Source organism: Barbatula barbatula (genome assembly GCF_947034865.1).
Source record: "Barbatula barbatula genome assembly, chromosome: 7".
Lineage (NCBI taxonomy): Eukaryota > Metazoa > Chordata > Actinopteri > Cypriniformes > Nemacheilidae > Barbatula > Barbatula barbatula.
Genome location: NC_136770.1, coordinates 19,122,703 through 19,134,612, shown reverse-complemented (window position 1 = coordinate 19,134,612; position 11,910 = coordinate 19,122,703). Strand labels below are relative to the sequence as shown.

Below are 11,910 nucleotides of genomic sequence, written 5' to 3'. Positions count from 1 at the left end.
TTTACCGGAGACCCACAGAGATTATAAGAGTCTCAATTAAATCCTATACCATTGAACGCACTAGTATTGCTTGTGATGTTTTTTTTGGCAGGGAAATGTCATAAGGTCATCCCTTTAGATGTGACGCTACTGCTAGTATCTGACCACTAGGGGGCATCTGTGACGTGATCTACTCGCAAGGCGGGTTACTGCTGCTGTGAGTGGGACGCGGAGATGCCGCAGTTGTCAGGGGAATGGCGTCCCTGGACAGTGTAGTCTCCCGCAGTTTCACTTCCTGGTGCGTAACCGAGGAAGCTAGCCAATAGATCAGAATTCACGACAACGACGTATTTTGGCAACAAGGATTTTGAGGAGCACGTATTTCAAAATGGTGTTTGAAGGATGAAGATGCTGCGCAGCAACGCGTCTCGATGTAAACAATGTTGACACCTGGAAGTGCTGAGTAAACCAGAGATCGTCATTCTGTCACAACCGGAGGGGGACTCGTGTACAGACAACAAAACTGGCCGAGGTTTTAAGCAGCCGATGGTCTCTGTCTGAGATGGTATAATCTGTTAATAATTGATCTCGCAAATAATCTTCTACTGATACATTTACCGCTGCTGTTTTAATGCGGATTTTTAGGCGCGATCTGTCCACACAGCTGGCAAACAGGTCTTCCAACAAAATGTTATTTAGAAAACAGATAAATTAAGGTCTCTTAACATATCAATACAAGTCATTTCAAGTACAAAATTGTCAAAATGATGGAAGAAGAGAATAATATTGAGGAGGACGATGCTGCATCACCACCACCAACAGCCCGACCTCTGCCCCGTCAGCGAGTCTCTCTGCAGAAGAACAGCGTGTGTTCCCGCTCTTACTTCATGGTGGTCATGGTCTTCTTCCACGTGTACATCATCAATGTTATTGCTCTTCTACTGTACGTTCACTATAATAACGGATCCACCCCGAGCACGCAGAACCGGGATTTTAGCAGCAGAGATAGCAGTCATAAAGTTTCGGAAGCGTCGGCTGCGCAGACCCCCACGGACTCAGGATTTGCTCGGGATATGTATCTGCCGCGCATTGAAGGGATACGGGTATTTACAAAACTCATGTGTTTTGCTTTCACCTATGTGGTGGTATTTTCAGAAGTCTTTAACGCTGCATCAGGACAGTTAAAGGGACAGTTCATCCCAAAAGAAAAATTCTGTCATCATTTACGCACTCTGGAGTTGTTCCAAACCTGTATAAATGTATTTGTTCTGGTTAACACGGAGAAATGTATTTGGAAGAATGCTTGTAACAGGTCTTGGCCACCACTGACTACCATTGTGGAAACATAACAATGGTAGTGTAAAGTTGCCCAGAACATTCTTCAGAATATCTTCCTTTGTGTTCAACAGAATAAAGAAATGTATAAAGCAATTTTGTTCTATTATGGTAGTCAATGGCGGCCAAGAAATGTTTGGTAACAAGCATTCTTCCAAATATTTGTCTCTGTGTTCATCAGAACAAGTAAATGTATGCAGATTTGGAACAACTCGAGGGTGAGTGAATGAAGACAACATTTTCATTTTTGGGTGAACTATTCCGGTGCATGTTTTTTTTGTTTAGGTGGGACATGTCCAAAAAGTGTCACTGGTGCCAGGCAAAGTCCATGAGATGAAGACACTCAGTCTGAAGCCCCTACTGTTCGGTAAAACATTTTGATTTACTTTAAGTTAAAGTGGTAATAAAACTGTGAGATTCTGAAAATTACATAAATAACCATAAACTTTTTTAACAAAAAATTGAAAATATTAGCATAAAATGAAATAGCTAGAAGAGCTCATCTGATACCTTCGCCTATGTGTAAAACATTGTGGATTTGTTGGTTTGTGTCTGTATTTCAGAGATTCCTAATTTTCTGTCAGAGGAGGAGTGTAGTGTAGTTGTGCGACTGGCTCAGCTCAAGGGTTTAATGGAGAGTCAGGTGGTGGTTCCAGAAGGTCAGGAAGAGCTTAACCAGCAGCTTAACCTCAGTCCAGAGGAAATCTTCAATTTCCTTGACCTCAACCAAGATGGCCAGCTGCAACCTCATGAGGTGCCTGTCTACCAACACACCTTTAGTGTCTGTAACTGTTTTGAACTCTTGTTTTACACAAAACACTTTATTAGACATTATCTGTCTATGGTTGTTCATTTATGTGTAACCCGTTAGTTTAATCCGTATTTTCCGGTGTAGATATTGACACACTCTCGAGTGAGAGATGGAATCTGGTTGACTTCTGAGAACCTTAAAGAAATCTATGATGGCCTAAAAGTCGATCAGGATGGAAATGGTAAAGATCTAACTGACATCACAGTCTGTAAGGGACATTATATTTGAGTTTATGTAGCCTATGTGTTTTGAATATGTCTGTTTTTTTACAGGTCTTCTGAGTCTAGAGGAGTTCAGGCGTCTTAGGAGTGACGCCTTTCAGCGTTTTCTGATGCAGCGTGGAGTGGAGAGGAGCCAGCTGGTGAGGAATAGCAGACACACTTGGCTCTACCAAGGCCAGGGAGCACATCAGGTTCTTCAAGACCTCCGCAAAAGGTTTCCTACCCCCCATCCTTGTCTGTGCTAAATTTATACAGCTTTAAAAAGTTACCCGTTTGCTTTATCTGTTGTTCTAATAAGTTGTATTTGGATTTTTGACTATAAAGAGTTACTAGTCTAACACGACTACCGTCATCCCTGGTGGAGTTAAGTGAGCCGCTACAAGTTGTCAGCTATGAGCAGGGAGGCCATTACCACGCTCATCATGATAGCGGGCCGGTATATCCCGAAACAGCATGTACACACACTCGCCTCACTGCCAACATAACCTCCCCATTCCAGACTTCCTGCAGGTGGGCCATAGGACTTAATGTATATGTCTACCCTTATGCACATGTCAATAGATATACAGCTGTGTAAAAATTAAGGTTCAGTAAATCTGAATTGACTATTTAGAGGTATGTGTTTAGGTTCAATCCGGTTTGTTTCATTCTATGAACTACTAAAACATTTCTTCCATATCTTAAATCAAAATATTAGCATTTATTTGCAGAAAATGAAAACTGTAGAACAAGGTCAAAATAACAGAAAAGATGCTCGGTATTTTTTCAGACCTCAAAGAAAACAAGTTTATATTCACTTTGGAGCAATACAACGGTAACTTGTACATGTACAAAAAGGTTAAAACATAATTTTTATGTGATAACCTCTTTCACATTGCTGAGTTTTTGTCGCTCCTGAGGTTTGATTTTGTTGAAGTTCAACAGACACTGGACTGGAATTGACACAATACATGTAGACATGTTAATTAAATGAACATTTGCAATGGTTTCTTAATTTTTTTCACAGCTGTATTTACTTGGTTTTGTCACAAATATTGAGGTGTCAGTAATGTCAATAACTGTCCCATATGTAATTATTAAGTATGTAAACACAGGGTTTATAGTGTTCGTGTTGTCTTTGCAGGTATATCACAGTTCTGTTTTACCTTAATAATGTTGAAGAAGGAGGAGAAACTACCTTTCCAGTGGCTGATAACAGAACTTATGAAGAAGTGGTGTGTTTTGTGTAATAAAATCTGTGTTTTTATGTGTTTAGGTTATTGTTTTGCACTCTTCAACCAATATCTGACAGAAAGTATCTTCTTTTCTTAGTCGCTGATACAGAATGATGTGGATTTGTTGGACACCAGAAAACACTGTGATAAGGGCAACCTGAGAGTGAAGCCTACTAAGGGGACAGCAGTCTTTTGGTATAATTACCTCTCTGATGGCAGAGGCAAGTATAACGCTTTTCTGTAATGTATTTTACAGCGCAACCTTGCAAACGTTTGCTGTTTACCTATTTAGAACAAGTTGCTTGTTGTGATTTTTGTGCTATGCTGCCCTCTGCAGGTTGGGTGGGTGAACAGGATGAATATTCTCTTCACGGTGGCTGCGTGGTGACGCGAGGGACCAAATGGGTCGCCAATAATTGGATCAATGTGGATCCAGATTACCAGCGGCAGGCACAATACCAACAGCTTGTTTCTCAACAACAAGAGATACAGGAGCAGGAAGAAATCATTTCAGAACTGAATTCAGAACGGCATACAGAAACGCACCAGGAACTGTAAATACGTTTGCACACCCACTCACAGGTTTGTAGACATGCTCACAACACAATTACAGTGCACAACACATGTACACACATTTACTTCACGATGATGATTTGAAGTACTGTCCATAATTTGTGACTTTTACATACTGTACACACACATTCCATTGCATCAGATAAAAACATTACATGCATACAATACCTCAGCACTCATACATACTGACCTCAATCAAAGACAAATAACAATACAAACAAAAATACAAACACGCACGAATAATGTAGCTCTACTGATGCTTTACATCTCTCATATTTTAAACTGAAAGAGGCTTTACCCGAACTTGGGTTGAATTCAGGGATATAGAGACTGAGCTTTATGCAATTGTGAAAGATAATACTAGTGTTCCTACTGTAGATATTTGAAGGTAATATTGTTTATTTTTCATGGGAATGCAGCCATATTTGATAACTTTGTTTACATACAGTTTTTGCACTCTACTGTACCTTCTAAAGGCCATGTACCCACTGCAGTTAAATATGGGTTGTACTTTATTTGCCAACAACTTTGATGTTATGACACCTTGGTCGATGTCTGTTAACTAAAAGAAAAGATACAGTGACTGTTAATGATGCAGATGAGTTTGATGTCCAAATAACTTTGCACTGCAATGTGTATGTGGCCAACGATTGTAAAAAAATAGAACATTATACTTCATTAAATTGGCATTAGCTAGTTGTCATATTGTTGAACTACCTTAAAGTAATTTTCTGTGTTAAATACAACTTAAGATGTAATGCTGTTTAATTGAAGTTAACGGGTGAATGTGTAGGGCCATGAAATAACTGTTTAAATTATTAAATGTTCACACTTTGTAATAATAAAATGTAGTTAGTTCAATAAGTAGCCACCATCAGATGAACGACCATCAGAAATCTGTGTTTTTTTATTATAGGCCCATAGACTTCTATTGTAACAGCATTATTCTCTAAGCTTATTTTTTTCTGTTGTTCGACAGATTGGCATTTAAATCCATATAGTAACACATGTACAAAATATACATGTATTTAACACAGGAAATCCCTTCAATTAGCAAAAGTGCAGACTTTTAGCTTTTTTACCAACCTGATGTTTCTTACACTTATCCCTTCTGAGATACTTATGAAGAGAAGCATGTTAAACTTGCATCTTGCATGACTTTTTTTTCATAATTTATTTGGGAATGTTTTAGAACTGTAATTGGTTTTGCCTGTTTTTAATTGCATCCAAAGAAATCTGATTGAACATTATTTATTCGGTTATTTGTAGTATATTCAAATTGTTGCTGTGACCTTAAAATGCACAAAATCACTTTCTTGAATTAAATATGAAACCTGACCAGTGCCACGTATGCAGTTTTCTTAAAAAGTACACACATTTTAAGCTTTTTACAATTTTTTTTTATTGCTTTAGTATTTTTAAGTCAAAAATAAAACATGAGCATATATTTTGATCTTTCACAAAACTATGATAGATTCCAATTACATTTCAAATATTCCCTCCTAGTAATAAGAAATGCTCAAATGAATTTAAAAAACAATTCACTAAATTGACATACCATACAAGTAACAGTCATACCTTATTACCACCAACTCAAACAAAATGGTGCTATCGGATAACTTAAAGCTGAAGTTTACAGCTTGAATAAGACCAATAAGACAAGAGCAGACCAGAGATCTTCTTTCATAGATGGGTACCGCTCATCTCCTGAAATGAAAAGTTTTAAGTGTCAGGTTTGTGCATTAACAGCTTTGTGATATTTATACATGTCAGTGTGTTTTAATAATTTAGAGAACCTACCAAAGCATTCTCATAGCTGTGAATGGCCTTCGCTCCATGATGTTTGAGACAGTACAAAACTGCATCATGTACAGTAGCAAACACATGTCTTTTAGTGATAACATCAGAAAAGAAGCCACCACGCTCAAGCTGTTCCACCACCAGTTCTGGGGAGATCGGAATAGATTTTTCACAGCGAATGTATTGGAATAAAAACCGGTACAACCGATAGACTTGGTTGAACATATAAGAGTGGGAGATGCACATACCTTGACAGCCTGCTAAGTAGATATACACATCTATCTCTCCGAAATCATGAAATATCTACAATAAATGATGACAGAATTTTCATTGTGAACAATATTATTTTACAATTGAAGGGATAGTTCAGCCAAAATGTTAGTCCAAGACTTTCTTCTGTGTAGCACAAAGATATGTAAAAGAATGTTGGTAACCAAACAACACTGGCAACCATTTACTTAGACATAGACATAAAAACACTCATACATTTCTCAAAATATCTTCTTTTTGTGTTCCACAGGAAGAGAATCAAATACATGTCTTCAATGACATGAGAGTGAATAAATAATTACACAATTTTTATGTTTGGGTGAGCTATCCCTTTAAGAATACCAGACTCCCTAAACTTTGCATTACTTACACTCCTCAGTGTTTTAAGGCCCACTGTATCAATAAAATTAGCAGTAGAGAAATCTAGGATGATGGAGTGTATGTCCCAGGTCCACTTCCCCAAGGATCCCAGAGAAACTCTTTCCAAGTCCCTGCTTAGAGTGTCCTCACTGCTGGAGTCCAGTGTGGTGGTGTCGCCATCCTGTAGATCAGACAACGACCCCAGGGTGGTGGTGTCAGGGTCAGTGCCCTTCAGATACACCCATGTGTGATGGCCATCAGACGTTGCAGGCATTACAAACACTGTACTGTTTTCTCGTTCTTTCCATCCAAGCTCTTCTTCTCTCAGGATGTCTCCATCTATTTCCCTCAACTGTCCTGCCCCTTCTTCCACTGAAAAGACAACATTTCTGGATCGCTGAGAGGCTGCCCTGAGAGCTCTTTTCTGTAAAAGGAGAACAGAAAATATTGGTACAAGCTTAGCACATTAGCTCAGGCCGAACAAATAAACTGTGTAAGCAATTTATATCCTTCATCTCCATCTAGTAGCCCCGGAAACATTAGAGACCTACCTGTCTTTTAACCTCCCTTTGTGCTCTTCTTTCTGCTCTCCTATCTCGACGTCTCTGCTTGGCCTCTTGTCTGCGTTTATAGGTGAGCATTTTTGCAATGTCCAGACCGCTCTGTGACACAGCAGCAGTTATTACGCTTATTAGTGAACATGATGCTTAGAATATGTACTTTATAGATCTTATTACGATCTTCACGCTCAAGACAAAGTATTTTACCTTTTTTTTAAGGGCCTCGATATAAAGTTCAGCATTCGCAAAATACATGGTGGCAGATGAGCGAAATATGGTAATTCCAGGTACTTCCGTCACCTGCAAACATAAAGCACATTTGTTATTGTTCTGCATTAAAACATAAAACATACCAGAGACTAATATGTACTTCATTTTTCCTCTACTTCAAATACAGTGCTTATTTAACTTAAGATTAAATAAATAAATATTTATTTACTGGAATAATTCGATGAACCAAATACGAATGGCCCTCACCTCCATGTGTGTCTCTATGTCAAGATAAAGCTCAGTACCAGGAAGATGTCCTAGCAGTGAGTAAGTAGGCCTAAGAGACAAAGACGATGTTAAGCGATAAGGTCAAACACGATGCCAGAAGCTGAAAGGAACAGTTGACAGAAGTGAGAGAGAGAATTCACAGAACAAGATTAGAGGCAGAGTCTAACCTTTGAGTCCTGAAGATTACTGTGAGTAGAGCGAACGCCATGGAGGCTCCCAGACCCATATCCAAATTAAAGAGCACAGTAGACACAAAGGTCACCAACCATATCAACTACATACAACAAAAACACAACAGAGGATTGACTTTAATCTCTAACCCTAATGAGCAATAGGTGTCATGCTTGCTGTGAAAAGTACCTTTAAATATTGAAAAATTAGAAATGGTTTGATATGACCTACCAGATCAATCTTGCTACTGCGCCACAGAGTAACTATATCATAGTACTGCTTAAACAACCCCTTCAGATTCACGAGGACAATGGCAGAAAGAACTGCCTAGACACACACAAAGAATGGAAAATCTAAAGAAGCTTGTCATTGTAATAAATCTAAATGTAATCGATTCACAGAATTGTACACGTACCTTAGGCAGGTCTTGAAAAAGCGAGCCTAACTTCAGAATCGTCACCAGCACTATCACACCAGACACAACTCCTGCCATCTAAATCAACCAAATCCAATGAAACAATACCTTCCAGAGTAGATGTGCATGCATGGTGAGTTTGTTTGTGTATGTCTCACCTGTGTCTTGCCACCTGTGCTTTCCTGTATGAGACTGCGGGACATGGAGGAGCAAACTGAAAAACATTGGAAAAAACCTCCAACCGTATTACTGAGACCCAAAGCCACCAGCTCCTAGAACACAAGGGGAGGGAAAGAGGTCACTTATACATTGAAATTAGGTGATTGTCTATAACCGTAGGTAATTTACTTACCTGGTTGCTCTCTATTTTGTAACCATGTTTGAGAGCGAAAGTTTTGCCCAAAGAAATTGAAATTGCATAGCCCACAATGGCCAGGGCAAAAGCATCCACCACCACCTCAGAAAAGATGCTGACATTTGGGACTGTAGGAGGCTGAAGTCTATGTGAGAACATCAGAAAATAACACAAAGAATGTTCAATGGCCAAAGACAAGAATACAATAATGCAATCGTATTTTATAGTTCTGAAATGTGTTGTGAGAGTGTACATGTTTTATTGATTTTTTTTACAAATACTAATATATATATATCACGGTTATTGAAGTTAATTGTAGTTAACTAAAATTATTAAAATATGTTTATTAAAATAAACTATCTGCCTAAATATTTTAATTGTAAAATTTAGCATTTTTACCTAAGAATTAAACCGAAATAAATGTAAGTTGAGGCACTAAATTATTAAATAAAACAAATAAAAACTATTAAAATTAAAAATAAATGATCTTATATGGCAACATAAAAATAAATAAAAAAACAATAGTCTGATAGCTATTCTGTTTTATTGTAGCATTTATTTAGCTACAAGCAAAATATCGTAGACGCTAAAACTCACCCACTTGGGATCTCCCCAACGATTGATATCTTATAGCTGGAACCAAGCCGGACATAGAATGAAATAACAGTCGCCAATACAATCTAACAAAAAACGCACACACAAACTTTCATAAATGTCATGAGCTCAGGCTAAAATTATGTTAATGATTCTCAAAAACAAGTGAATTAGAAACCAGACAGATTAAATTAGTTATTGCAAAACATTGTTGTACAAAACGCTTTGACGCAGACAGCAAAAATGCTGACTTTACAGATTAATAACACACACAGTTAAAGCCTACCACTAAAAGCATCAAATCTTGCTTTTAGTGGTAACAAATCTGAGGAAATGACAAGTTTTATGACATTTTAACGGACGATACAAAACAAACATGATATTACGTACAGTACAGAGCTCCACTGGAATAGGCACCAGCAGTTTTTGCCTGAGTGCATTGTTAAGCTCCTTCACCAAGATAAGAACCACAATGGACACCACACTGACCAGCACAGTTGGAAGATGAGTCTCCGGCAAGAGTGTAAACAAGTCTGCTAAAGTCTGCATGGAGATTTGACAGAACGATGCTTAATTATGCATGCATTGAGCCATATACTGTACATCCAATGCATACATATGTATATGTGTTTATTTGCACTCACATAGATTACAGATAAGGGTCCATTGAAGCGTTTAAGTGAGACTCCGAAGATGTACTTAAACTGGGCTACTACAGCATGAACAGTGGCTGCCGTGGTATAACCTCTGACAAGCGGCTCTGAAAGATACGTGCCTACAAAGCCAAATTGCACCAACCCTAATACAACCTAAGAGAACACAAAATTGGAGTCCCAACAGAGCTATTATAATCAATGCAAAATGGTTGCTATGTAATTATATAGATGCACGCAATGCAAAAATAAGTTTATACTTTTGAGAGTCTACACATGAATCTGTGTTTGTGTTGGTGTGTATTTACAGACCTGAATAAGACCTCCGAGCACAGTGGTGGCCGCTGCAACCTGTACTCTATAGAGGTCTCTAGATACGATATCCACCTCTTCAGTCACATTTGTGCCATTAAAAACAAGGAAATTTGCATCAGGGGCGAGTCTCTCTGTCACACTGCCAATCATAATACTGAGGATGGTAAACGTGCCTATGACACACACATAAACACATGTGAGCTGCTGGAATACTGCATGTGATCAAAGCATATAGGTCAAATAAATCAATTGACATGACAATTTCCATTAATATTCCATCAATAAAAGAAGGAGAGTTTTGCTCCCACCTATGGAATTGTGTCTTGAAGTTCCAAAAATAAAATATATTAATGGTGGATAGAGGGATGTGTAAAGTCCAAACACTGTAGGCAAAGAAGCCAGCAACGCATAGGCCATTCCTAAACATACATACATGAAAGCATTAAACAAGTTATCATAAGTTATTGACAAAACAATAGTCCAGATGTGTGCTCTTACCTTGTGGAAGGTGCATGATGCCCACACTGATGCCAGAGATGAGGTCTGGCATGCCATAATCCCAGATGGAATATCGTGGCAACCACGACAAAATGGGCAAAAAACCAACTATGCTACGTTTCAGACTGTGTACAGAACAACTAAAAAAGGGATTGGAGATAAATAGATACTTCATAAGCAAGTCTATAAACAATGCTGACTTTTTCAATTTTCACAGATTAGTTTACCTGAGGGCTTTTTTAATTCGATGGTGGATGGGAATGTTGGTTTGGGAGTAGTCCAGTCTTTGAGATAACACCTTTAGCCTCTCTTCATCTATAATCTCTCTCTGCATACGATACCCTACGTGTCCTGAGTCCATTTCGCTTTTTTATGTATATATGCTATGATTCCTTTGAATGGTCTATCAAGTTAATAGGTCAAGACCTGAAAATTTCAAACTATACTTTATTCAAAAAAGAAATCTGCATCTCGAGAGTTGCTGATATACCTTCATTCTAAACCTGTGTGAGATACTTAAAAGGGGGGATAACGGGGTGGGTCTTTACAAAAAGAGGCTGTGCTTTCTACCAATTATTAACTAAAGAATGACTAATAATAAAACATTATTTTAATAAATACACACAATAAACAAAGACTAACTCCAAAAACTTTAATACATAATAAAAAATAGAAATCCTTAAACTGAAAAATATCTTAAATATTGTCTTATCTTACTGGCAATGCTGACTCAGTCTTTCCTCCAGTTAGTATTAGTTAGTCGTATCCGCTACTTTTGGAACTCCGGGGTCAATTTTAATGGAAAGTTTCACAGTTCCAGTTAAAACTTCCGTTGTGATGTGCAGTACAAATTGATGACTTCATCAAGGACAACAGGAAATTTTGACATCATTCATTCCTCAATAATCAATGCAATCATTGCAGTCCTTAAATTGCTTAAATATTGGAAGGTGGTGCAAAAGGTTGAAGGACAAATGTCTTTCTTTTGTGGTTAATATATTCAATAATTATTAAGTTGTCTAGTTTAGGCATCTTGACATTTTAATCTTATTTTTACCCAGCTCACAAAATATGAGTTCAAAGGAAAACTAGCATTTAAACCAGTTGTATTTGACACATTTGTGTATTTGGCACATGTATTTATGCCAAGCATTAACAAACCTATGACCTGGATGTGGCACAAAACGTTTTATATTTATTTAGCTTTATTTATATTTATAGAAAGAAGTCTTGCATTTGCACATGACATTTAATGTTTTGAATTGATTTGTCTTTCTACTGTATGGAT

At 37.8% G+C, this 11,910-nt stretch overlaps 2 protein-coding genes across 4 annotated transcripts; one reads left to right on the top strand and one right to left on the bottom strand.

The window, feature by feature from the left end:
- The first annotated feature begins 190 nt into the window (after window positions 1-190).
- On the top strand, window positions 191-7,482 carry p4htmb (prolyl 4-hydroxylase, transmembrane b). Of its 3 annotated transcripts, none has more exons than XR_013786869.1 (11): window positions 191-1,082; window positions 1,600-1,681; window positions 1,878-2,068; window positions 2,210-2,306; window positions 2,398-2,560; window positions 2,671-2,856; window positions 3,470-3,560; window positions 3,658-3,781; window positions 3,898-4,142; window positions 6,877-7,056; window positions 7,343-7,482. XR_013786869.1 is itself a non-coding variant. In XM_079459793.1 (9 exons), exons 1-9 carry the CDS (start codon window positions 744-746, stop codon window positions 4,116-4,118), a joined length of 1,494 nt encoding a protein of 497 aa, XP_079315919.1. In that variant the 5' UTR covers window positions 194-743; the 3' UTR covers window positions 4,119-5,479. The 3 variants fall into 3 exon arrangements, 1 of the variants encoding a protein (XP_079315919.1); XR_013786870.1 differs by having other exon boundaries at window positions 194-1,082; window positions 6,877-7,013; XM_079459793.1 differs by lacking the exons at window positions 6,877-7,056; window positions 7,343-7,482 and having other exon boundaries at window positions 194-1,082; window positions 3,898-5,479.
- On the bottom strand, window positions 5,817-10,983 carry slc26a6l1 (solute carrier family 26 member 6, like 1; the record flags this gene model as incomplete). Its single annotated transcript, XM_079461041.1, has 19 exons — window positions 5,817-5,840; window positions 5,934-6,079; window positions 6,182-6,236; window positions 6,574-6,987; window positions 7,115-7,225; window positions 7,331-7,423; window positions 7,601-7,670; window positions 7,789-7,895; window positions 8,024-8,119; window positions 8,208-8,285; window positions 8,366-8,479; window positions 8,560-8,707; window positions 9,160-9,242; window positions 9,547-9,699; window positions 9,801-9,965; window positions 10,122-10,297; window positions 10,433-10,543; window positions 10,623-10,762; window positions 10,850-10,983. 19 exons carry the CDS (start codon window positions 10,981-10,983, stop codon window positions 5,817-5,819), a joined length of 2,418 nt encoding a protein of 805 aa, XP_079317167.1.
- Between the last annotated feature and the right edge of the window lie 927 nt (window positions 10,984-11,910).